Raw genomic sequence first — 26048 nt, 5'->3', positions numbered from 1 at the left:
GTTTTAAGCATGTCACACGCTCAGCACCCCGCCCCTCTCCCCACGTGGACAGACTCTCACTCTTGGCCCGTCTGGTGGATGTGAAATGGTGTGGCACAGGCTCTTCTCGTTTGCATGTCTCACATGGCCAGTGAGGTTGAACTTCTTTTCATATTTTTGGCCATTTAGGTTTCCTCTTTTGTGAATGGCCCATTGATATCCTTAACCCTTTTTAACCCCCCCCTTTTTTTTTTTTTTTTTTTTTTTTTTTTAGCCATTGGATTGCCTTTTTCTTGTTTGTCCACACTTTCAGCCCACTTCTACCAGATCCCAAAGCAAATTCAGATCATGGCACTTCCCGAAGCTCTCTCTAGAACATCCAAAGCTTAGCTTGTAACCTTGCTAGTGGCCCTGGTTTGCCTGTGGGCTGTAAATCAAGTTCAACCCCAAACTCAGCTCCACTTTCTTTCTCTTCCGACCTCACCTTCCACTGCTTCCCTCCATCCACCTGAACTCCAGCCCATAAACACAACCTTCTCTGTCCCAGGCTTTCTGCAATGCTGTTCCCTCCTCCTGGAAGGCTCACCTCCCTATTTCTGCATTCTACCTACTGCTACTTTCCCCGTGAAATTTATACTCTCTTCTCGATTCAGAGTCAGAGCTGCCTCTAAGTAATCACTGGTGCCATCATACTTTTCTGGTGGCATTTATTATTTCCTAATTTGTACTGTTTTGGCAACTCGCTTTAGGGGTGCCTGGGGGGGCTCAGTCAGTGAAGTGACCGACTTTGGCTCAGGTCATGATCTCACAGTTCATGGGTTCAAGCCCGCATCGGGCTCTGTGAAGACAGCTTGGAGCCTGGAGTCTACTTCAGATTCCGTGTCTCCCTCTCTCTCTGCCCCTCCCCCACTCACACTCTGTCTCTCTCTCTCTCTCTCTCTCAACTAAATATTTTAAAAAAAAAAAACTCGCTTTGCATACCTTTTCCTTTACAAATGTACCTGCTCCTTCATTATGTTATTTTAACCTTCATTCATAGTCTGATTTTAACCTCATCCATGCAACAGCCTGAGATGGGGTGGTGTTAACAACTCCTTTGGACAGATGTGGAAACACAGCCCAAAGGGCTACTCGCTTACCCAAGATCCCATACTGGCCCAGAGGCAGAGCTGGATTTGAAGCCTGGACTCTCCCAATTCCACTTCTGGATCACTGCACCACACCCCTCATATTTGTATGTGTGTGTTGTGTCAAAGCCTGATTCCCCCTTGAGACTGTGGCCCCCGTGGCTCCCAGCTCTAGGTCCCCCCAGGGTGCACTCAATGAATATGTAATTCCTTGAAACTACAAGGATCGCAGGGTGCCAGGGACTGTGCAAATGTCAACTCTGATCTTCACAGCAACTCTATTCAGATAAGGAAACTCAGGGTCCCACGGCCAGCAATTAGTGGAGCTGGCCTTTCAGACCCAGAGGTAAGCTTCTACTTCCATAATCTCCGCCACTGGCATCTCGAAGGCAGAGCCAGCCAGCCGGAGAGATCAGAGCCCAAGGCGGGGAGGCAAAGGGCCAATGGTGGGCAACTTGACAGTGAACATGGAAGGCTGGGATGCGGATGCCCACTGACCACACCCACGATGTGCACACTGCCCCCAGACTCCACGGAGTGTCTGCAGAACGCGACGGTAGCAGGTCAGAGGAGGGCTGAGGGATGGGGTGGGGGGTTGTTTGCAAGTGTTCACCCCACCCCCACAGAGTGAGTCTGGATACGGACAAGTCTGCCCCCCCCCTCCCCAGGGCAAGGACTCTAGGTGACTGGAGACATGTCCAGTGCCTCAGTCAGCTATTCCTATGACCCTGAGTGTTGTCTTTCACGGTGTGCCATTTATTTATACTTTGTGTTTGTGTGCCTGGTATGTATTCGCGATTCTATCTTTGTGTTTATTTCCTGTGCGTTGTGTTCGTGTGCCATGCGTCTGGTGTTGTGGGCCTGTTGTTTGTCTACCTTACGTGCATGTTCCGTTGTGTGTCCGTGCTGTGCACACTCTGTGTCTCTCCTTGTATCTGTGTCCAGTCCGTGTCTCTATTGTGTGCCGTGTGTACCGTGTGTCGGGAACTTGGGTCTGTGCTGCGTGCGCTGTGGATCTACGTTATGCTTGTGCTGGTCTCCGGCCCGACTGTCCACGCGGCGAGCGCCGGCTGCTGCGTGTTTACGTGTGTGAATCCCGTCCGGCCGCCCCGGGCCTGCGTCCCCGCCTGCAGCCAGTGCGCGTCCGCACCTCCCCGCCGCGCGTCTGGGCCAGCGGGAGGTCTGCGCCCCGCGCGCTGCGTAGTGTGTTTCCTCCAGCGGCGCGGGGCGGTGCTTCCGCGTGTGCCCGCGGCGTGGCCGGGTCGCGGCGGGCTCCGCGTCCCCGTGCTGTCGCGCCGCGTGCCTGCGCCCGGCGCGCGGGGCGGCGGGGATGCGCGCGCGGGGGCCGGGGGCGCGCGGGGGCGGGGGCGGGCGCGGGCGGGAGGCGCTGCGGGGCCCCGCGGCCGCGGGCTCCAATGGCGAGGCCGGCGCGGCCCCCGCTAATTACATAAGCGGGACGTCAATAATTCGCGGGAAAACGCGAAAAAGATGGCGCCCCGCGCCCGGGGGGCCCCTTCCTGAGCGCCCCGGCCCCTCCCTCCCCCGCCTCCCCCCCTTCTTCCCCGCGGCGCCCCCGCCCCGCCCCGCCCCCGCCGAGACCCCGACCCCGGCCCCACGGGCGGACACTCGGCCGGGCAGCCGCGGGCCGCGCGCAGCCGCCTCCGCCGCCGATGCGCCTGGTGGCCAGACTCCAAGTGGGACCGGCCGACACGCAGGCTCGCGGTAAGCTCAGCGGGGACTCCCCGCCACACGCTTCGCTCCCGGCACACATCCCTCTTCTCGAAATCTCCCCGGACTGCGGCGGGCCGAGCGCCTCCGGGGGTCGGGGTGGGGGGGTTGGGGTCCCGGGGAGCCGCGCGCCTGGGGCTGGGACGGGGGCGTGCGGCGTCCGCGGGGCCGGGGAGCCCCGCCCGAGTCCCCGAGCCTTAGGGGGGCGTGGGTGACAGGTCGCTGCTCCCTAGCCCCAAATCTTGACTTTTCCCGTTCGGGGCGGGGGGTGGGGCGGGGTGGAGACCGACGGGGGCATTTGGGATTTTGCTCACGTCCGAAGTCAGGCTGCAGCAGGACTGGGACGGGGGAGGCTTGGCGTCGGAGCGACTGAAGAGAGGAGCGCTTGAACCCGAAGGGGGTACCTCTGCAAGGTTTTTTTTTTTTCCCCCCCTCCTGAACACCCTTTTTTAAAAAGCCAACGGCTGCCCTGGGAGAGGCCCCGGCGCATGAATCATCCTCGCTTCCTGCCCCCGCCCGGCCCCGCGCTCCGGGTGCCGCGGATTTGAACTGGACGCCGACGGGAACCCGCAAACAGGCATTTCTTTGCAGATGGGTTTGAATTAGCCAATCACAGCCCGCGGGGGCCCGCCCCGGGAGGATGGAGGCGCGGGGAGGGGGCCGCCACCCGGGGGCCCCCGCCCGGCCAGTGGGGGCGCGGTGACCGGGCCGGCTCCCAACGGCGCGAGGGGGGAGGAAGTGTCAGTTTGTGAACCTGCCGCGGCCCGGGGCCCAGGCCCGGCGGGCGGGGACTTCGCAGCGCCTGGGAGCCAGGTGGCAGGGAGAAGGCAGGGATTCAGAGCGCTGACCCTGCCCAATGCCTGCGCTGCCCTGCTGTCCAGAAAAGGGCAGAATGGCCTGCCGTCCAGAAAAGGGCAGAATGTGTGTGTGGGGTGGAGGGGAACGTGGCCACGCTATCGTCTGGGGGGCCAAGACCCCAACAGTGCCCTGCCTGCCCCATGGCCCCTGACATGCGCATGCATGTATTTCATTTCATATACCCACTGACATACTGCTGCAGACAGCATCAAGCCCAATCTCACGGGAGTGCACATGCACTCACACAGAAAAACACACAGAATTCTCTCCCTGTCTATAAATAATTGTAACACCAGGTGCCGGTGCCATGGCTGGGGGGAGGGGACCAGAGTAGGAGGTGCAAGGCTGTGTTTTGGCTCAGCAGGGAGTGTGTGGAAGGGCACTGAGCCAGGTGAGCCCAGAGAGGGGAGGAAGGGGCCTTGGGGAAGGCTTTCAATGCCAGCAGAAGACATGGGGGAGCCACAGAAGGTTTCTGGAAGGGAGCCTAAGAAAGGGAATTGGGGGCCCTGGGGAAGAGTCTGGTAGGAGACAGGAAAGCAGGGAGTGACCTGCACTGGGCGCTGGTGTCTCATTCCCCTTCCTAGTACCCAGCATAAGTGAGCCTTCCGAACCAGTTACCGAATGAATGAATGAATGAATGGCCCAAGCAAAAGAGGCCTGAACCAAAATGGGCTTGGAAGAGAGGGGCCAGATGCCAGAATTCACTAGGCTTGAAGTTGGCCAATTGTGGCAATTCACTGGTTGGAGAAGTCTAAAGATGCTCGTGTTCTGGGGACCATCAGTGGTACCATTAGCAGAAAGAAGAGAGCATTGGGGCAGTGGCACATGTCGTAGCATGGTGAGAGAGACAGGTGTGCGGAGAGTGACCAGCAATGACTTCACCGTGTGGAGCACATTTGCATCTGAGTAGAAGCATAGTGAGTTTAAATGTCCCAGAATTGGTTTTCATTAAATCACCCCATAACTGAGAACAGAAAGGGGGATTACAAAAGACACAGGTGGCCAGTCTATACCGGGTCACAAGCCAGCTAGGAATTTTCCTTCCTAGGTGACTTTCCTTGGACCAGATCTCAGGGCAGGGGCAGAGAGGGGGGAGAGTGAAAACTTTCCGCTGCTCCCCTGGAGAAGACCCTCCACTCAGATAGCCCGTTTGCTTAAGGGAGAGAGCTTCAGGGTCCTAAGCCTGGGATTCAGGCCCCCTGGGTGCGGAGACCACTCTGTGGATGGTTGAGGGGTTCGTTGTCTTTAGAAAGCAGCATGGTATGGGTGAGAAAGAGAGGTGGGGTTTAGAATCAGCCCACCTGGTTATGAATCTCGGCTCTGCCTCTGCCCCACTGGCCACTTTCCCTTGCCAAGCCTCAGTTTCTGTGTATAATGGGAGTAATAATGTCTCCCTCGCAGGGTTGTCATGAGGCTCCAGTGAGATAATAGAAGTGCCTGGCACATAGCCCGGGTTTCGTAAGTGGTAGTCTCCTTCCTTCCCCGGATGGACTTCTGGAGCAGGGGAGCGAGGAGTAAAAACTCTGTTCTCTTTCTCTTCCAGTGTCAGGGGAAGCTGATGGAGAATCGCGCTCTGGACCCAGGCGCTCGGGACTCCTATGGTGCCACCAGCCACCTCCCCAACAAGGGGGCTCTGGCAAAAGCCAAGAACAACTTCAAAGACCTGATGTCCAAGCTGACGGAGGGCCAGTATGTGCTGTGCCGCTGGACGGATGGACTGTATTACCTCGGGAAGATCAAGAGGGTAAACCTTTCCTCCAGGGCCCCAGTTCCGAGGCTCAGCCTCTCTGCTCATCCTCTGGCCTAGGCCTCCCTTCATCCCCCTCATCCTCCCAAGATGAACATGGAAGGAGCCAGAGTCTGCTCTTACAGGTGCCATCCTTAGGGCCAACATCATCCAACCAGGTCTTTAGAAAAGAGCTCTGCGATCCTACAGAACAAAACAAAGGCAGGTTGGAGAGGATCTCAGATGACCACCTGGCCTGTGCTGTCCTCAGCATTTCCACCAAGTTGTGGTCCCCTGGCCCCTGACCGTGCAGCTCCAGGGACTGGGCGCGCACTACCAGGAACTGCTGTCCTCCTTCCCCTTCCAGCCCAGCTCTGCTTTCTGGAGCGCAAGGAGTGGGTGTAATCTCTCTGTCCTGCAGGGGCAGAAATGGGAGAGGAAGACCACGTCCCAGTGGCTTTTCCCCAGCCACTTTCTCACGTTACCCCTCCCTCTCCGTGCCCCAGGTCAGTAGTTCTAAGCAGAGCTGCCTGGTGACTTTTGAAGATAATTCCAAATACTGGGTCCTGTGGAAGGACATACAGCATGGTGAGTACTCCTAAGAGCTTGGGCCCCTGCCCCATCCCTGGGCCTCTCTCCTCCTCCACTTCTGTTTTGTCCTCCTGTCCTTCTCTCTTGCACTCCTGGCACCTGACCTTGTCTCCCCACTCCCCACCAAGCCCACCTGAGAAGATGGTAAGGTGGCCAGTTGTGTTTTTACACGGAAAAGGGCTTCTGACATCTGTCATGCCCTTGATTACTCCCATGTCTCCCCTGTCACAAGGGAGGCAGGAAGGCGGAGAAGGTGGTTCGGGAAGATGCCGGGAGAACTGGGATAGGTCTCGGGCCCGTGTCTGCTTTCTTGCTGTGCTTCACCCCTGCTGCACGAAGCTGTGGGTCAGTCTGGGGCTAGGAACGGGGAGGGGTCCAAGCAATCCAGACGGGCACCTCTAGACGTGAGCACCGTGTGCCGTACCCCCGTGTGAGGAAACCTAGCGGAGGCAGCTCTAGCCTCGGTGGAAAGCCAGGAGAGCAGAGATGGACTGGGCAGGGTGAAGATGATCATGCCTACGCGGGGCTGGACCAGCTTCGGGGGCGAAAGGGAGCTGGGCTGGGTGCCACCCCTGCACTCAGAGAGCTGACATCTTCGTGTCTTGCCACCGCTGTCCCTTCCCACGGACACGACAGACCTCGCTAAGCAGTCACGGCACTCTCGTATTTCCAACGTGGAGCTCCAAGCGGAGGCTCAGTAGACCTCGGACCAAGTTTTAGCTCTGCTGCTGGCTAGCTGCGTGTCGTTGGGCAAGTGACAACACCTTTCTGAGCCTGTTTCTTCATCTGAACAATAAGGAGATGATGAAAATACTGGACTCTCAGGGTGGTTAAGTGAGACTCCACGTAAAACTCTTAGCCCAGTGCTCCGGAGTTACAGGGAGGCAGTCTCTAAATAATTTGTTACTGTAAGAAATGATCTCAAGGAGCCTGCCAAGTAGAGGCCGCAGAACCCAGCCAGTTTGTAGAGATTCCAAACTGCCCTTTTCTCTAAGATGTTGTGGCTAACGTAGACTTGGAGGTTCTTCTCCAAGCTCCCGTCACCCTCAATTTATAATACAGAGATCCAAAGCAATGAGGAGCTCTTCTCCCAAGTTACCCTCTTATTGAAGACACAGAGAGCCAACAGGTGAGAAAGACCCCTCAGCAGACATTGAGTAGAAGGTCCAGCACGTGCCAGGGACCACACGTGTGCCACCGCCCCTGGGGAACGGCTTGTCTCCCCCTCCAGACGACTGTGCCTCACCGGCAGGATGGGGCCCTGTCCTTGGCTGTGCCCAAGATGAGAGCACAAGGCTGAGCAAGCCATAGTTATCGATTACTTAAGCTTGTTGCTTTATTGGTTTATATCAATGGCTTTACTTCCTGAAGCCAGTGCCGGCTTAGTGCAGCCCCTGCCTGGGGGCGTATTGTGGGATAAGAGGCAGGAGACTGCGTGTTCATGTTCAACAAACATGTCTTGACCACGTGTTATGTTCCACACACTTTATGAAGTCCTGGGGATATCGTGAGGAGCAGCTACCATTTCAGTCCTTAACAAAACTTTTAGTTGGCTGGGGGGAACCAGACAGAAACATGTTTCAAAATGTATTAATTTATTCACGCAAACCTTTCACACATAAATACACTTATTCTTCAACAAATAACCACCCCCCCCAAAAAAAAAAGCAGAGGAAAAAAGAGATGAGAAAGAACTTGTAGATTAGAAGCAGTTAAACACATTTGTGGGGCACCTGGGTGGTCAGTCAGTTAAGCATCCGACTTCAGCTCAGGTCACGATCTCACAGTTTGTGGGTTCGAGCCCCACTTCGGGCTCTGTGCTAACAGTTCTGTGCAGCTTCAGATTCTGGGTCTCCCTCTCTCTCCGCCCCTCCCCTGCTTGTGCTCTGTCTCTCAAAAATAAATAAATGTTAAAAAAAAAAAAGGTTAATAAAAAAAGCAGTTGAACATACTTGAACTTATTATATTTTTATATAAGAGACAGTTGGAAATGTGAATAGTCACCGAATTTGTTGGTGGTAGTAAGAAACCATTTTTAATTTTTAGGTGCAATAAAGGCACTGTAGTTAAGTTTTTGTTTTTTTGTTTTTTTTTTTTTGTTTTTTTGTTTTTTTTTTAATACTTTTAACGTTTATTTATTTTGGGGACAGAGAGAGACAGAGCATGAACAGGGGAGGGGCAGAGAGAGAGGGAGACACAGAATCGGAAACAGGCTCCAGGCTCTGAGCCATCAGCCCAGAGCCTGATGCGGGGCTCGAACTCACGGACCGCGAGATCGTGACCTGGCTGAAGTCGGACGCTTAACCGACTGCGCCACCCAGGCGCCCCAAGTTTTTGTTTTTTAAAAGAACATCCTAATCTTTCAGAGATACATACTGAAATATTTTCAGAAAATGATTAGGTATCTGGGAAGTGATTCAGAATAATACAGGAGGAGAAAGTGGGTGGGAATATAGGCAAAACAAGACTGGCTGTGAGTTTTTCATTATTGGTAAGAACATGGAGTTTCATTAGAACATTCTATTATTAACATAAAATTTTGTTTAACAAACAAGCTAAATTAGGCAGGAGAGGCAGCGTGATATGGTCAGAAAGAACAAAGGAGTTGACATTTAAAGAGCCATGGGTTTGAATCCGACCTCTCCTACTTAACTTCTGGGACTTCTCAGAGCCTCAATTTCCCCACCTTTAGAATGGGCTAATGATAATAGGTACCTTAGAGTGTTGAGATTCAGTGAGTTGGCCCATGGGGCCCAGCGCCACATCCAGTAGAGGCTCAGGAACTGGAGGGTGATTTTTTTAAACTCTTCTAAGTCCTGCGAGTGAGCAGAACCTGACCCCGAGGGCCTCCCTCTCTCCCTTTCAGCTGGCGTTCCAGGGGAGGAGCCCAAGTGCAACATCTGCCTGGGGAAGACCTCAGGGCCGCTGAATGAGATCCTCATCTGTGGGAAGTGTGGCTTGGGTGAGTGTGGTGAGCAGGGCACATGGGAGGCCCCCACCCGCACCAGCCCCAAATGGCATATGCCTTGCTACTGGGATCTTAGCCGGCTTCCCCTTTCTCTTGGAGCTCCAGAGTGACAGGGGGCCAGTCCATGGGAATGAGGGCCCAGGGAAGTGACCCCTGGGGAGAGCTGGGGCTCCAGGAAAGTGAGACAAGGTATGCAGTTTGGAGCTCCCCCTAACCCAGTAGAGAGGAGGGTGGAGAGATGGGGCACAAAGGCTTAAGCCAGGTTGTCGTGCCTCCCCTACTGGGGCCCAGGCTGTCTTTTAGTCGCCTGCTTGGACGCCAACTTGGCTGCCTTGGTGAGCATCGCCTGCCAGTGCCCTGGCAGCTGGCAGGCACCCGGCTCCTCCTAGCTGCTGCCACCCTCCCCAGCCCTGTGGCCTTTGGGCTGACTGGCTTGGGGTCACTGCTTCCCTGTGGGCACTCAGCAGCCCCCTCTCTTCCTCAGGTTACCACCAGCAGTGCCACATCCCTATAGCAGGCAGTGCCGACCGGCCCCTGCTCACACCTTGGTTCTGCCGACGCTGCATCTTCGCCCTGGCTGTGCGGGTGAGCCCTCCCCCCTTGCAGCCCCTGCCTTTCCCCACTCCAGTCGGGGAGCCTGGACTCCCTGGGCTCCGACCTGACTGCAGGTCACAGAGCCTGCGCTTTGGAGGCAGACAGCCCTCCTGCTACTGACCAGGGAGTGGTACGTCCTTGGCCAGGTTCCTTAGCCTCCCCGAGCCTGTTTCCTCAATGGTAAAATGGATATGGGTTGGTGCCAGGGGTAGGTGGCCCCCAATAAATGGTGCTCTACTATCAAAAGACAAAATCCATGTAAGCAGCCACCCTCAGTACCTATTGGTTATTATTGTCACCTTTCTTGCAGCGTGCGACTACTAATACTGTTGTTAATAGAGATCTTTCTGGGATGGAGAGAGCATAGATTTGGGATCGATAAGAAAAAGCTTCTTGCGTTTCTGACAACGTTGGAATAATTGCGGGTCCCCGAGTCAGCGTTTCCCCCGTGCTGGCCGCACGCAGACCTGTGTGGCCGCGCCCCCCACCCCCCACCGGGACCCCGCCGCTGAGCCGGACCCTCATCTCCCCGCAGAAAGGCGGCGCGCTGAAGAAGGGCGCCATCGCCAGGACGCTGCAGGCCGTGAAGATGGTGCTGTCCTACCAACCGGAGGAGCTCGAGTGGGACTCGCCCCACCGCACCAACCAGCAGCAGTGCTACTGCTACTGCGGCGGGCCCGGAGAGTAAGGCCGCGGGGGCGGGGCCTCCGGGGGCGGGGAGGTGGGCGGGGGCTCCGCGGAGGGGCGGGGCCCGAGGGAGCGAGGCTGGAGCTCAGGCTGTGTGGCTCCAGGAAGGGAAGGAAGTGTGGAAGCGCGGCTAAGAGCCTAGCCCCAAGTGTCCAGATCCTCCCAGCCCCTTGGGGCTGTGTGCAGCCCCTGAGTGCAGTCCTCATCGCAGTTTTCCCGCTATACGGTGTGGTGGACAGGGCGCGATTAGATTAATTCACATAAAGGCTCATGCAGTGCCTGTTACTTGGAAGGCACTTAATAAATAGCTGTTACTGCTGGCGCATGGAATTGAAGGTAAACCTTGCTCTTGTCTGAGCCAATGAAACAGGCTGCCGGTGAGGCATTAAAGTACTTTGGCCTGGAAGTGTGCAAGCAGGGGTAGGGGGTCATATGTCAGGGATGCTGTGGACGGGATTCTTGCCCTGACTATAGGACAGGAGTCTTTGATTGATTCTTCCTTGCCAGCCTGGGCCTCCCTGTAACCATGGGGGGTTGAGCCTGCTCTCTTGGCCTGACTGCACCAGACCTTGTGGCAGGAACCACAGAAGTGACAGATGGGGATCTCTGCCCTCAGGACATATCTGTATGGGATGCCCTAAAGTCCTGAATCTTAGACCCAAGCTCTGTTGACAACCAGTAGGTATCTGGAGGCTGGGCTTATCCAGCCTAGCAGGGTAGCAGGCCTAGCTAGGCTTATCCAGCCTAGCAGGCCAAGGGATTAATTACCTTAGCCCCATCAACTTCCCTGGGTGTGGGGAGGTCTATGGGATAACAGAGGAAGAAATGCTTATAGAGACCTTAACAGAATTGAGGCAGTGGTTCTCAGTGCATCTCCCGCCTGCCACCCCGCCCCCCAGCAAAAGATTGAGTAGGTCTGGAGTGGGCCAAGGAATCCTCGTAGTTTAACCTGGACCCCAGGTGATTCTGATGTTCACGGTCCATGGACCGCACCTGACAAGTTATGAATGAAGCATCGGTTGTCAGTGAGGAAATACCACTTTGCTCTTTGTTCATATTCGGTGCATAGTTGTTGAATGGCCATGACAGGGTAGATACAGTACTGGGTGAGAAAAACCAGACATGGCGCTGCCCATGGAGCTTACAGGAGCCATTATATTCTTGCCAAGTCTCTAGGGCAGACCTTCCCATTGCGGTAGTTTTTGAGAAGCTGTGTGGGGGGCCCAGTCCAGAGATGGGGGCTCCAACTGTGTCATGAGGAGGGCAGGCTTTGAAGTTAGGGAGGCCAGGGTTTGAATCACCATCCACCATTTGCTTCCTGAGTGACCTTGAGCAAGCCATTTAAGCTCAGAGTCTCTAAAATTAGGGCAGTGGCCCATCTTTTACCAGAGGGTGAGATCAAACAATGTAGCATATGCCTGCTCCCTGGACCTCCCCCTGACCCAGCCTAAGTGCTCGGTAACTGTGAGTTCTCTTCCTTTTCCCCCGGTGGAGTGCAAGTTTGTGTTGGGAGAGGTTGCGGAGGCTGATGCCTGGCTAGCAGTGTGGGCCTGGCTGACCCTGGCTCCTCTGGCTCTCCAGATGGTACCTGCGGATGCTGCAGTGTTACCGGTGCAGGCAGTGGTTCCACGAGGCCTGCACCCAGTGCCTCAATGAGCCCATGATGTTCGGAGACCGGTAGGTGCTAATCTGATCCACTTCAGCCTTGAGGGGACAGGGGACAGCGGTGGTGGTGGCTCTTTCAGACTGCCTGCCAGGCCCTACGCAGGTGGGGATCTGTGAGGTGGGCGCCTGTCCATGGGAGGCAGCTCAGGGTGAGGGAGGCCTTCTCAGTAGAGGGCTGTGCCAGACCACAGCCCCAGTTGCCATTGACTTGTCGGGGACCTTAGACAAAGCCCCACCTCCCCTAAGCCGCAGTCCCTTCCTGAGTCTGGGCAGAGGGGGAGGGATGCAGGAGGCCCCGCCTCACCCCTACCCAGGTTACTAGAGGAGCCACTAGGAGCTGGATGATTGATCTGGCTTCTAATGAATGGGGCTAAGCTAACAGAAGGCTTCTGTGTGTCACACCAGATATTGCGTGTCTTGGTTGGTGTGTCAGGGTTGTGATTGCGTGTGTGTGCACGTGGGTGTGTGTGTGTGTGTGTGTGTCTCAGAGGGGAAGAGGGTGCCCACTGCAGCCCAGCCTAGCTCAGCTGGCTCTGAACTCAGCCACACTCTGGGATAAAGACGTTTGGGAAAGAGTTTGGCATAGGGGAAGGTCGGGAAGTATTGTGTGGTCTGTGTCCTGCCCCGTCCTAGCCACTGCCTCCTGCAGGGACCACTAGTCGTTGGAAGGAGGACAGCACTCACTGTGGGAAGGCCGGTGGGGAGCGAGGGTGGGCGAGGGCTGGGCTAGGGTGGGGTGTCAGCCCCTGCCACCACAGGCCTCTCTCCACCTTCCTCCAGGTTCTACCTGTTCTTCTGCTCCGTGTGTAACCAGGGCCCGGAGTACATCGAGCGGCTGCCCCTGCGATGGTGAGACGGGGGGGCTCGCTCGGCCAGGCCCACCCCTGTCCCCTCCCAGCTGCTCCGCTCCCACCTCCCTCCGGGAACAATTCCATTTCCAGCCACCAGGTCCCAGCCTTGCCCCTGCCCTTCAGCCTGGGCCCCGGAGGCTCCAGCCCGGGCTGGGCAGGCTGCCGCCTCACCCCAGCCCCACCTACTCGCCCCCTTGCCCAGGGTGGATGTGGTTCACCTGGCCCTCTACAACCTGGGGGTGCAGAGCAAGAAGAAGTACTTTGACTTTGAGGAGATTCTGGCCTTTGTCAACCACCACTGGGAGCTCCTGCAGCTTGGCAAGGTATGCAGAACGGCCAGAGTCCATTCCACAGTGGGCTTACCGAGGTCCAGAGAGGTGAGAGGTTTGCCCAGGGTCACACAGTGCAGGACTGGTCTCGGGGTCTCTTGAGGACTCACCCTTCGGCAGCACCACCTGCCTGCAAGGGCTGTTGGCTGGGAGAAAGACCTAGAGCCTTGCAGCTGCCACATCCCCTGGTCCAAGCCTCTGAGCCCTTGCCCTGCGAGGGGCTTCCTTGACCCGGGTTTTGGCAGCGGGCGGATTGGGGCCACCCTGACTCAGCAGCAGGGGACCGGGGGTGGATCTGGCTGCAACAGGGCTCCCTACAGAGATGTTGGACCTGCTCCAGATTACCTGGCTGTAGTGGAAAGTGAAGTGGGCCTGCCCTCTGCTGATCTTACTCTGAATAGCAGAAGTGGTCAGCGGGAGCCTGCGAACCTGGGAGCTGGGCAGTAAAGTAACAAACCACAGACTTTCAGGAGGTCAGAGGTGGCCAGCACAGCTTTGGAGCTGAGCCAGGATTGGAGCCAGGGCATCCCAACCTCTCTCATGGTGGGGCCATGCCCGCTTTTCCCTAACAGCAGCCTTAAGAGTCCTCTCTACCAATCCAGACTGGGGCATATTCTCTACTGACTGCCAGAAATCTTTCTTTGATGAGACAGGAATTTACCAAAAACAATTTTTTTAAAAAGGACGACCCTTTATGCTTTGCAAAAGCTTTTCATATAACAACATCTTCATTTATGGTGTTTGATAATTTATAAAAGCCATACGTGTTGTAAAGCCTTAAAAGACAGATAGAGCTGGTATTTTTAATAACTTTTTTTCTGATATATAAAAAAAAATACATGTTCCTGACAGAAAAATTGTTAAATGCCGAAAAGCATAAGGAAGTAGACTTTAAAACGTCACCTACCCATCACACCACACAGAAACAACTGCTACTAATGTATTCCATCCTTTCTTCTGTGTCTGTTTTTCCTTTTTCCTTGGCTTAGGTTATACAGTAAGTAAAATTTTAAATCACCTTTTTTTTTTCAATTCATATTATATCATAAATACGTTTCCATATTCCAGAAAGAGTTTTCATCAACATTTTTAATGGTTTCCTTGGTTTCTAGCATGGTTTACTTAGTGCTTTCCTTCCTGTTGGGCAGTTAGTTTCTTGCCCACGTTTCATATTTGGCCGTCATTAGGAACGACGCTGCAGTGACCATTTTTGTACTTAAAGCTTTGTGTTTCACGTTAGATCTCTGTGATAGGTCCCATGGCGTGGCATTACTGGGTCAAGGGCATGGGCATTTTTAAAGCTCCTGATACATCTAGGACGGGAGTTACTCTCCCCATTTCCAGAGGGAGAAGTCAGCTCAGAGAGGTGAAAAGATTTGGAATCCTGGAGGAAGTCAGGGTCCTCACCCGGAGATTGCAGGGAGGGGACAGGGGCCCCCATGTGCCTGGGTCTGACTATCCTGCTGGCTGCTCTCCCTCAGCTCACCAGCACCCCCGTGACGGACCGAGGACCGCATCTCCTCAATGCGCTCAACAGTTACAAAAGCCGGTGCGTGCAGGGAAGGGAGCGCGTGCATGGGCCCTCCCCCCCCCCCCCCCGACAGGTGGGATTGGGTGTAAAGCATCTTCTGGCCTCGTGGTCTTTGCTCAGCCTGTGCTCCAGCCTGGGTGTTCTGCCCCTTCTCTTTGACTAGATGAGCCCTACCCATTCTTCAAGATCCAGGGAGCACTCCACCTCCTTTGTGATGCCTCCCCTGAGCACTCCAGTGACCTGATGCATTTTGGCCCTGGGCTCGGCTCCACAGGGGGTATACCCCTGATCTCTGAGGGCCCGTCCTGCTCTGGCCGTCTGTGGTTCTGGGCCAGGCACTGAAGGTTCCATCCATCATCTCTTGGGTGGGCCACAGCCTCCTAGCTTGTCCCCAGCACCATGTTTTCCCCTCTAGACTTCTGACTCCTCAGAACCTACATCTGGCACATCCCTTGCTACTCCTGCACAGAATGCCCAGGCTCCTGAGCACGGCATTCAAGGCCTCTTATGATGAGACTCTGCCCACTCCTTCTGCCACTGATTCTTTGCTTTCTTCTGGGTGTCAGCCATTCTGAATGCACTGCTCTTCCACTCAGTGCTTTTGCTCAGATCCCTCTGTTTGACTAGGATGCTCTTCCATCCATTTCACTCATTTGTTCCGTGAACAACTTTGTTTTTTAAACGTTTATTTGTTTTCGAGAGAGGGAGAGAGGGAGAGAAGGAGGGGCAGAGAAAGAGGGAGAGAGAGAACCCCAAGCAGCTTCCACACTCAGCACAGAGCCCTACTCAGGGCTCGAACTCCTGAACCGTGAGATGACAACCTGAGCCGAAACCAAGAGTTGGACCCTTAACCGACTGAGCCCCCCAGCCACCCCCAGGAACAACTGTTTATTGAACTGCTACTCTGTGTCAGCCCTTTGTGGATGCTGAGGACACAGGGAGGAATAGGACATGGTCCCTGCTTCTGTGAAACCTCTCCAGACATCACTAGACAGAATTAGCCACTCTATTTTCCTTCTGCCTTCTCACTATTCTTGAGTAGTGGGGCTTCCTGCCCTCCCTGTAGATAGTCTCTTGAGGGGGAGGACTGTCTGAGTCACCTCTTCACCTCATGGCAGCTCGGCTAGTGTTGGAAGGATGAGGGAAGTACCTGGAGGTGTTTCCAGTCTCCCTGGGGAGACCAGAGAACAGAATGGTGCAGGATCCAGTGTCTTGGCCATAGCAGTTCCACTGAAAGCTGGAACTTCCGATAGAAGGTGACCTTGGGGCTGGCTGAGGGAGAGGAGGAGCAGCAGGAACCACAGACATGCAAGAAGAAGGATGGGGGGGACCACCAGCCACATCCCCAGCCACCACCTGGGACCCCTGGTCCCACAGGCCTTGAGGAATCAGCATCTCCACGGGCAACTCTGGATTTCAGTTCTGGGTCCAGGGAGACAGAGAGTAATTTTAATGCTTGACTCTCCTCCCCAGGAGGATGGACCGACAGACTCCAGAGCTTTCTCCTCCCCCTGTCCACCCCCTCCCCCCAGGTTCCTCTGTGGCAAGGAGATCAAGAAGAAGAAATGCATCTTCCGCCTGCGCATCCGGGTCCCGCCCAACCCGCCAGGGAAGCTGCTGCCCGACAAGGGCCTGGTGCCCACTGAGAGCGTGGCCTCCTCTGAGCTGCGTAAGAGAGGAAAGAGCAAGCCTGGGTCAGTGCCTGGGGACCGAGCTCGGGGTCTCCGCTGCTCCCGGCTCCAGCCCCAGCCTATGTGCTGTGCGGTGGGCCCAGAGACCACAGTGACATCCAAGTGAGCAGGGAAGAACTCCACCTGGTTAGGCCCAGCTGGAGGCACCCTGAGAGGGCCAGTCAGCGGCTGGACTTGATCCCCCATCTGGGATTTCTTCCACCGCGGCCCCTATTGCCTTGCTTGGAGGGAAAGGCAGATCGTGAGGCCCCGTCTTGCCGGGTTAGAGCTGAGGCAGAGAGGGAAGAGGAAGCGAGAGTGTGTACGGGGTCCCTAGCTCTCCTGGCCAAGCTGAGCCCCTCATCCTGGGCGCCCAGGGCAGAACATCCTTCCCTCTTTTCTGCCCACCACACCCCCCTCCGCACCCTCCTACACCTGCTGCCTGGAGGATGTGCCCTCCCCAGACAGCCCTGTGAAGGAGCGCCTGTCCCTACCCGCCCTGCTGTGACCCCAGCCCTGCCTCTCCTTCCTCCGGGCCTTCAGGCTCTGACCCAGCCACCCTCTCCCCTTTCTGTCTCCACAGTTTGTTGCCTCACGAATTCCAGCAGCAGAAAAGGCGAGTTTATAGAAGAAAAAGATCAAAGTTTTTGCTGGAAGATGCTATTCCCAGTGTTAGTTTCTTGTTTTCTTGCTCTCCACGTTCACACACAGGGTCAGCACATTAATTAGGGATTCCTATGCAGGAAACTAAGCACCCCAGGCCCCAGGGACTCTCCCACATCCCTTAAAGGAGAAGCCGGTTCCTTCTGCAGCAAAACAAGCAAAAAACCAGGCACTTTGAGACCACCACTTTCTCTCCCTACACTCTCCCACGACTGCTTTCTCTCCCCAAACTCTCCTGAGAAGCCAAAGGGGGCGGGGCAGGGTAGGTAATATCCTCACCTCCACAGTCCAGTGGGGACACTGAGTGCCAGGGAGGGACAGTGACTTTCCTGAGGTCACACCTCAGCCAGTGGCAGAGCCCAGCCTAGACCCAGGGCTCCGGAACAGTCTTTCCTTGGCCCCGCGTCCTTGCTGCAGCCCTCCCTGGAGGACGAATACTAGCGATGCTCACACCTCCCTGTCACCTGACAGCGAGCAAGTTGCTTTCACAGCCAACATCTCATTCTTCTGTGCTTCCCAACACCTCTACCAGGGAAGCACGGCAGGTGTCGCTGGCCACCTTTTGCGGTTCAGGTAACTGCGGCCCAGAGTTGGGAAGGCCATGTGCTCAGCTAGGGACAGGGCTAGAACCGGTCTGATGTGGCTCCCTGGTCAGACAGAATAAAAAGCGAGTGACGAGTCTAACCTTCGGGAGGCCCAGCCCTCAGAAACCCTGTGTGGCCCTCAGCAGAGAGAGGGTGCTGTGGGGGGGCGGGTCTGATGCTCACTGACCCATCCTCCTGCTCCTTCCTGTGTCCACAGAGTGACTTTACCTCAGCCTGGAGCACCAACCACCACCTGGCCAGCATATTTGACTTCTCGCTGGACGAAATTCAGAGTTTGAAAAGGTACCAATGAGGGACCCGGCAGAGAGGGCTGTTCTGGAGCGTGGGGTAGAGGCAAGCAGTGAGACCTCCATTCCCTGGCAATGAAGGAAGGCTCTGGAAGGGGCAAACGAGAGAGCCTTTTGAGGGAGTGGAAGGTCCCTTGGGTCATTCTAGTTAAAAGGGTCCACGCTGCATGAGGCCTACTGACTAGGCTGCCTGACGGGTCTTCCCACGATAGAACTTTCAGCACGACATCCTCCTGCTGTAGGTGTGCGGGGCTCCCAGGGACAGCTCCCCAGAGCAGGGTCAAAGGCCGCCTCGCCTGGGCCCTCCCTACCTGTCCAGCCCCTGTCCTGCCTCTCCCTGCCCTCACACCATATACCAGAATTGCTTTGGCCACCCTGCATTCCCGTTCCTCCAGGGAGCCTTCCCTGGCCCCCCCCCCCCAGGCTGTGTTGGGTGCTCCTGTCTGTGTATCCCCACAGCTCCTCATGCTCAGTACACCCACGGGGAGGGGACACACAGCCCACTTCCTTTCTGGAAGTGTCAAAGGCCAGCTGGCGCTTCCTGAAGGAGAGGAAGGGCTTCAGTCAGGCCTGGGCTGCGGCCCCCACGTACCAGTTACTGACTGCGGCGTCAGGGTCCTCCAGCCTCTCTGCACCTCCCACCTGTTTCCGCGTGGTTGTTAGGAGGCTCGAACGGGTGCTGGAAATGAAAGCCCTTTGGGTCTATATAACACCCAGGTGGCGGTGGCCAGGCTCCTTAGTGCACCTCTCGCCACGGGGACGGGTGTGGGGGGAGGCTTCCTCTAGCGTCCCGAGGCTCCTCGGGCTCAGGAGGCCGCTGCGTAGGAGATGGACAGGCTGAGGAGCAGCCCCTGCAGGCACGGTGGTGGGAAGCGCCGTGGAGGGAAGGCGGGCCTTCGCTGGGCCGGGGGAAGGGGGCGGCGCTCAGGGCCAACTGGAGGGTCCCAAGGGGTGCCGAGGTCCGGCGGCAGGCTCACCCTCTCCCCCTCGCAGCGCCAGCTCGGGCCAGACCTTCTTCTCCGACGTGGACTCCACGGACGCCGCCAGCACCTCCGGTTCGGCTTCCACCAGCCTCTCCTATGACTCCAGGTGAGCTTCCCGCAGGATGGACCCTGTCCGTCGTCCCCCCGCCGCCTCGCCTTGCCTCGCCTCCCCCTGGTGCCGTGTGGCCCACCCTGTGTGCTGGGGTGTCAAGCTCGGGGCCCGGGACCATCTGGTTCTGATGTGGGCCTTCAGGTGGCTCTTCATCAGCTGCAGGTTATGTGACACTTGTTGCCGAGCAGTTTCGGTTCTAGGGCTCTACCTGCCATGATTTTGCCCGTCTCTACCCCTGACTATAGGGTCCCCTGCTTCCTGGCTGTCTAAATCTGGTGTCTGTCTTCTGGGTCACTAAGGAAAAGAGCCATTGATTTGGAAGCCTGAGGGAGGAGAAGATGGCATCCTGCAGGGTCTGGGGTCTGGGAGAAGGGACAGAAGCACCTGGGGACCTAGCCAAGGGTGCAGCCTGTGTGGCAGTAGCTGGTGCTCCGCAGCACGGGAGGCTCCTGTGACTGTATGTGAGGACTCTTGTGTCTTGGCGTCTATCAGAGCATCTCTAGTTGTCGGTCTCCTTTGCTGCCTCTGGATTTGTAGTTGTTTCCTCTCGTTTCTTTGGTTCTCACAAGCTCCCCAGGGCTTGGCTTCTAAGCATCTGTGAACACATGCCTCTTCTTCTGTGTGTTTCCCTACCACCTCTCTCTGTCTCTTCGTCTGTGTGTGTGTGTGTGTCGCCCACGTATATCTGTCTGTCTGCAATCCAAGACTCTGGGTACGAGGCCCGTCAGTCCCTCCCTCCCATCCCCCACCCCCTCCGACTCCCCAGGGAAGGGCCTCCGCGGTGCAGGTGCAGGCGAGGCCTCCGCGCGGCACTCGGGAGGCGCAGGGTGGCGCCCCTCCACCTGGGCGTGCAGTGCTGAGGTCCTACGTGGAGAGTGTGCACTTTTAGAGCCGGACACACCCGGGTTTGAATGCCTGGCTCAGCCACTCGCCCGCTGGTGGCTTCTCCTGTTCGGCCTCCTTGGGACCGTGGTGGGGACCGTGGTGAGGACGGTGGTGAGATGCTGCAGCCCCCTGGGGCCCGGCCCAGTGCCTGGCGCCCGGGAGGGGCCTCAGGGAGAGGGGCTGGTCAGCATCGTTCCACCCCGTTCCCGCCGTCTTCCTCCCCCCCCACCCTGACACAGACGGACAGTGGGCAGCCGCAAGAGGAAGCTGGCGGCCAAAGCGTACGTGCCCCTGCGGGCAAAACGGCGGGCAGCCGAGCCGGGTGGACGCTGCCCTTCAGACAGCAGTGCGGAGGGGGCTTTGGGCCCCGAGCGGCCGGACGAGGGCGTCGACAGCCACACCTTCGAGAGCATCAGTGAGGATGACTCATCCCTGTCCCACCTGAAGTCCTCCATCACCAACTACTTTGGCGCGGCCGGGCGGCTAGCCTGTGGGGAGAAGTACCAGGTGCTGGCCAGGAGGGTCACGCCCGAGGGCAAGGTCCAGTACCTGGTGGAGTGGGAAGGGACCACCCCTTACTGACGAGCCCCAGGGGACGCCGGCAGCCCGTTCTCTCCAGGCCCCGGGCGGGGGAGGAAAGCAAGACAGCTGCGAGTGCCTGTGGCCGAAAGGCCCTCCCGCCTGCCTGCCAGGCCCAGGCCGGCGCCTCTCTGCGTGCCTGTTCCGCTCTTGGGCCTCGTCAGGCTCGCCACCCCTTTGCCTGTGTGTCTAAGGTCCCACTGGCTGTCACTCAGTGTCTTCACACTCTCCCTCCAACCGTTTACCTGTAACTGAATGTGTGTCCCCGTGGCGCTAGGACCCTTCTCCCTGAGGCCCGAGTCTTTCTCTTCGTCCCATTATGTCCCTTTACCTCTCTCCTACCCCGTTGGGGGGCGGGGGTGTGTTTACACACCTACGCGCGCGCATGGCTGTCCCCGTACCGGATGTCCTTCACAGCTGACCCGCGGGCAGCCGGTCGTCCCAGGGACCACGGTGTGCTAACGGGAACCTTCGAGCATGGCTGAAGGTGAAGAGGACGCCCCTCCGAGCTTTTCCCTCCCCCCTCTGCTGCCCCTCCCTGCTGTGAGAGTGGGAGGCTGCCTCTGCCGGTGAGGCAGAGACCCCGGGGCTCTTGGGATCCCAGGAGCCAAGAGGCTGGGTCTCTGCCTCAAGGCACCAACAAACACCAGAGCCCAGTTAGTACGGCTGCAGGTGTCGGCTTCCGGCTTCCGAGGTCCCAGAGCTGGTCCTTTCTCTGGCCCCGCCCCCTCATCGTTGCCGAGGTCCTGGCCTCAAAAACTTGCGGGACAGGAAGGGGGAGGAAAGGAGACCTCAGGCTGTCTCCTGTGCCTCCCACCCCCAGACCCACCTCACACCCAGCCGAGCGATACCCACTCTCACAGAAGCTGCCATCCACACGTGCGCTTTCACCCTCGCGGCCTACACACCACCCGCACGCACACACGCGCACCCCGCTCCCTCCGGTGGCAGCCTGGCTCCTGCCCTCTGCTCTCCCGTGGCCCTCTTCAGGGGCCCTGTGCTGCAACTAAATGTGAAAGTCCAGCTCCAGCCCCTTCGTCCTGCCCATGAACCAGCTAGGACCCCACAGGGAGGCGTGGAGGGCGCACACCCTCTTCCTCACCCCCTGCCGCACCCTGAGACTGACAATCACTTTTTGGGACAGGTTGGGACTTTTAAAAGGCTTGTGTTGTTCAGTCCTCCCAGAGGGAAGCCTTTGTCAGCAGGGGTATAAGTAGAATTCTTAGAACTGACATTACAACTCATACCACCTGGAGGGAAACCAAAAATGAGAAGGGGAGGGGACCCCTCATTTTTGCTGCTTCCAGAGATATTAGAAACTGACCCACTTGATTGGAAAGTAGGAAGAAGTGCCTTGACTAGGGCAGGGGGTGGACCAGATGGGGACCAGCCTTGCCAACTGCCACCGTGGCCTCCAGCCTGGCTGAGTTCTGCAGGCTGCCAGCTGCAAGGCGAAAGTGGGTGAACGAAGGGGCGGCAGTGGGGGCAGCAGGCCTGGGGAGCTGGTTTTTCCGTGGCTGTGCCCAGCCCTCCCCAGCTGTGCGCATCATGGAGTCCCTGAGATTGTTCAGACGCCCCTTGCCTTAAACCTCAGCTCCTACAGTGCCTTTCACACGGGACCTCACCTCCTGCACGTGGCCCACCCACTCCCCTCTGCTTCCCCAGCAGGACCCAGGCAGGGAACAGCTGGGGTTGGGCCCAGTTCTCTCCCTTCTCAGCCCCACAGCTGCTGCCACGGAAGCCCCCCCGCTGGGGCCAGATGGAAGGGCAGCCGAGAAGCCAGCCCCAGCCTAGCAGGGGTGTGGGACCCGGCATCCAGTCTGTGGCTTCCTGCCTGGCTTCGGCTTTCTAGGCTTCTGGGAAAGCACTGGATGAGCAAGGCCTGCCACAGTGCACCTGTACCTTCTCTACTCAAGCTCCAGAGAGGCTCTGGGCCGGAAGAGGGGAGGGGGTGTCTTCCTCACTTGGGAAGTCAGCGTAAGGCCTGGGAAGGCCACCCTGGCTCCACACCCCAGCATTTCATTCATAGCAGATAATAGCTGCATTACTGCCAACTGACCTTATAATAACCCTGTGCACCTTTGAAAAGATTTATGGTTTTGAATTGCTGCTTTTAATAACATTTGTTATATTAAAGTTATAATTAATATGTGTGATTTATAATTTAAAAGCTCCCTTTGAAAAATTAACTATCTTCTCCCTGGTGAATGAACCGTCTATCAGCCGTTGGGTACCGGGAGGAATGGTCTGGTTTCTGGTCTTGGTTTCCTGGAAACTGAGGAGGCATGACAGGACTCCATCTGGCCACCTGCCACTCCTACCCCTCCCTCCCACATTCTCCCCACAATATTCTCACCTTTACCACCAACAGGATGTGGAACTTTTTTTCTACTGTGAGTACCTGATCCATGGGGGCAAAAAACAGCTGAGGGCCATGAAGTAAAAGATGGGGAATGACCTCAAACTGACCTTATTAAAATAGTTAACGTACAGCAGCTCTAAAACTACTTAATGCACGCAGTCACACAATCTGAGAAATCTGGTGTTTATGGCCTATGCCACTCCAAGCAGGTGCCTTTGCTTTCCTCACCCTCCAGATGCCAGCAATAGTCCCTGCCGAGTTTAGCTCCCAGGTGTTTGGAGGAAACCCTTCTACATATACGTGTGATGTGATGGGTTATTACTTTAAACCTGTCTAAATTTGGGACAGTTAGAAGAGAGAAAAATAGGCATGAAGGGATAAGAAAAAAATCAGCTACAGGGAGGTTCAGGTCATTGGTTCAAATGGATTCTGTAATTGCAGGGACAAAGTGTAGCCTGTTAATCACCCTGAATGTTCATGTCTGCACTTAAAAAAATTCATTAACCGTCGCTCCCACTTGTTTCTACCATGGTTTCTGGTTCAGCCTTTTAGCTGCCCTTGGAACAAAACCACAGCTGAAGCCAGGGTGTAAGGGGGTGGGATTATTCTTTGGGCTGCCAGCAATGTGATGGAATGAAAAGTGAATGGTCTGAGGGGTCAAGAGACCTGGGTTCTAGTCCAAGTTTCAAAGTGAACAGCTATATAGACCTCCTGAAAACAATGGTCCTGCCCAGGCTGGAGAGTGCCTGGTTCTTCGTAGTCTAGATTAGTGATTACAAATTTACAACAAATATTTACTTTGGAATTTAGGAGCAAGAAATTAGAATTCTCAGAAATTCTCTAAATCACAAGTTATTCTTGAAATACTTGAAACATTCCCCCCCCCCATTATCACAGATATCTGAAAAAAAATTAACAGGAATATTAAGCTTAGCAGTAACTACAAAGAACTGTAGCCTATAGGGAATATTTAAACACTGGAAACCTCCAGGGAACATTACTGGCTCGTATTCAAATAACATTCAAATATCCTAGCAAGGTTAAGAATACATGGAATCACGTGTCAAAATTGCTAAATTAAAATTTATTTTGCTTCCAAAGCTGATTTCTTCAAACAAAGCTCATAGGATTTGTATAAAGTATATTATGTGTATTAACTTATTTGTACAAATAACTCAGTTTGCAGCAGATAGGGCTCGACAGACACACCTGGGACATGGCAACAATCGCAAGCAAGACTCATTGGTTGGTAACCATTTCTCTCCTGCCCTGGGTCCCTCCACCCTCAACTCCATGTGTTGGTATTTCTTGCTCTGTTTTGATTTGATAAAGATAGATTCCTTCAAACCAGTTAACATCTTTATGCTTTTAAGCATTAGTATTCACAGATAATTTTAGTATTGTTTTTCATTTCCTCAAGTGATTTTTCTGGGGATTCTGGATTCAAAAAACATACCTTTCCTGAGAAATGCTGGGAAGGAATTCCTGCATGGAGCCACTCATCTAGGTCCTATCCCAGGTCCACAGGATGACTCAGGGGGCAGGGTGGGGGGCAGTGTGGTCTACGGTAAGTAAGCTGGGAGTCACGCAGACCTGCAGAATCACTGAACTCCTCTAGTCCTGTGCCCTGAGGTGCAGAACAAAGATACTGTCACCAGGCTCTGGATCTGTGGGGACAAGTAAACACTGCGGTACATTTTCAAGTGCCAGACCGATTACTGTATACATGTTTTCAGAACGACTCACCCTTCCTTTAGAGTTGGCTACAGTAGGCTCTCTGGGCGTTTGGCCTACAAAAGGGTATGTCCAACCTCTGGAAGAGGCAGTAAGAGCATCAGATCTAGAATCAGACTTGGGTTCAGAGTCTAGCTCTGCCACTTATGTTAGGTGTCATGCTCCCTGATCTCAGGATTCTTCTGCAGGCTGCGGAGAACACGGAGTTAAAACCAGCAGAGAGCTGGTATTTTGTTCTCTCCCATTTCCTGTAGGTAACTATGACACTGAGGCAAAGGAAGTCCACCAAGAAAGCTTTCTGTGCACAGTCAGCATCGAAAATGACCCAATGAAGGCCAGAGATAGAAAAATCACCTTTGGAATTAGTCCCACTTTAGGAAAGGTCAAGGAAAAGCAGCTGGATTTTGCCAGTTCCATAAGTTAGAAAGTAACTGGGCTATAGAGAAAGCTTTATTCAAATCCTTGAAACATCAATTTGGGAAATATTTGCCAAACCCTGTGCAAGAGATCAAATTGATTCAGACATACTCTTGACCTCGAGCAGCTCACAATCTAGAAATAGGAGGCTGGCTGTAATGCACAAGGATAATAGAAACACTGAGGCCGGAGAGATTCCTTCCAACCCAGAGGGAGCCTGCCTTATAAAGGAGCAGCCAGATTTCCCAGGCGTTCGTGGAAAAGGGCACTCCAGGTGGAGGGGATGTCCGGAATACAGGAATAACTTCACATAGCATACTGGAGCCATCCACTTGCCACAGTGGGCAAGGAGAGGTGGGCGGTGGAGATGGGAAAAGCGAGTTGAGGCAAGGTTATGAAGGGCCTTGAAAGGCAGACCAACAGACTGGGCTCTAACCTGAAAGCAATAGAGGCAGTCCGTCTGGGGTCCCCAAAGCGTTTTCAGCAGGGTTTACTTCACACCAGATTTTGCTGTGTATCAGAAACATCTGTTGTAGGGGGCACCTGGGTGGCTCAGTCGGTTAAGCATCCGACTTCAGCTCAGGTCATGATCTCGTGGTCCAGGAGTTCAAGCCCCGCATCGGGCTCTGTGCTGACAGCTCAGAGCCTGGACCCTGCTTCGGATTCTGTGTCTCCCTCTCCCTCTGTCCCCTCCCCCGTCACGCTCTGTCTCTCTCTCTCTCTCTCTCTCAAAAATAAACATTTAAGGGGCGCCTGGGTGGCGCAGTCGGTTAAGCGTCCGACTTCAGCCAGGTCACGATCTCGCGGTCCGTGAGTTCGAGCCCCGCGTCAGGCTCTGGGCTGATGGCTCAGAGCCTGGAGCCTGTTTCCGATTCTGTGTCTCCCTCTCTCTCTGCCCCTCCCCCGTTCATGCTCTGTCTCTCTCTGTCCCAAAAATAAATAAACGTTGAAAAAAAAAATAATTAAAAAAAAAAAAAACATTTAAAAAAATTTAAAAAAAAGAAACATCTGTTGTAAAAAGGGACATCACCAGTATCATTCTCTTTGTCCTTCTCCTGAGGTAGCCCTCCAAAATCCCTACTGGCTATCAAAAAAGGATCCTCTGGAGCTTTGGAAG

General features: G+C 55.4%; 1 protein-coding gene across 3 annotated transcripts; it reads left to right on the top strand.

Moving 5' to 3' along the window:
- The first annotated feature begins 1525 nt into the window (after positions 1-1525).
- On the top strand, positions 1526-22567 carry PHF19 (PHD finger protein 19). 3 transcript variants are annotated; one of them, XM_045468979.1, is made up of 16 exons: positions 2656-2828; positions 3292-3411; positions 5236-5436; positions 5925-6006; positions 8876-8971; positions 9462-9562; positions 10107-10255; positions 11840-11935; positions 12704-12772; positions 12977-13097; positions 14585-14652; positions 16167-16328; positions 16888-16975; positions 17769-17854; positions 18853-18948; positions 20079-22567. In XM_045468979.1, the coding sequence occupies exons 3-16, from the start codon at positions 5251-5253 to the stop codon at positions 20419-20421; spliced, it is 1743 nt and encodes a 580-aa protein (XP_045324935.1). In that variant the 5' UTR covers positions 2656-2828; positions 3292-3411; positions 5236-5250; the 3' UTR covers positions 20422-22567. The 3 variants fall into 3 exon arrangements, with proteins under 3 accessions (XP_045324934.1, XP_045324935.1, XP_045324936.1); XM_045468978.1 differs by lacking the exons at positions 2656-2828; positions 3292-3411 and adding an exon at positions 1526-1669; XM_045468980.1 differs by lacking the exon at positions 3292-3411.
- Positions 22568-26048: the final 3481 nt, after the last annotated feature.

The sequence above is a fragment of the Leopardus geoffroyi genome, chromosome D4 (genome assembly GCF_018350155.1).
Source record: "Leopardus geoffroyi isolate Oge1 chromosome D4, O.geoffroyi_Oge1_pat1.0, whole genome shotgun sequence".
Lineage (NCBI taxonomy): Eukaryota > Metazoa > Chordata > Mammalia > Carnivora > Felidae > Leopardus > Leopardus geoffroyi.
This window is presented reverse-complemented; position numbering and strand designations above follow the sequence as displayed.

Coding starts and splice junctions, on each gene's coding strand:
- PHF19 (XM_045468978.1), top strand. CDS start 5,251: ATGGAGAATCGCGCTCTGGACCCAGGCGCTCGGGACTCCTATGGTGCC. Junction 5,437..5,924: donor ACCTCGGGAAGATCAAGAGG/GTAAACCTTTCC, acceptor TCCGTGCCCCAG/GTCAGTAGTTCTAAGCAGAG. Junction 6,007..8,875: donor GTGGAAGGACATACAGCATG/GTGAGTACTCCT, acceptor TCTCCCTTTCAG/CTGGCGTTCCAGGGGAGGAG.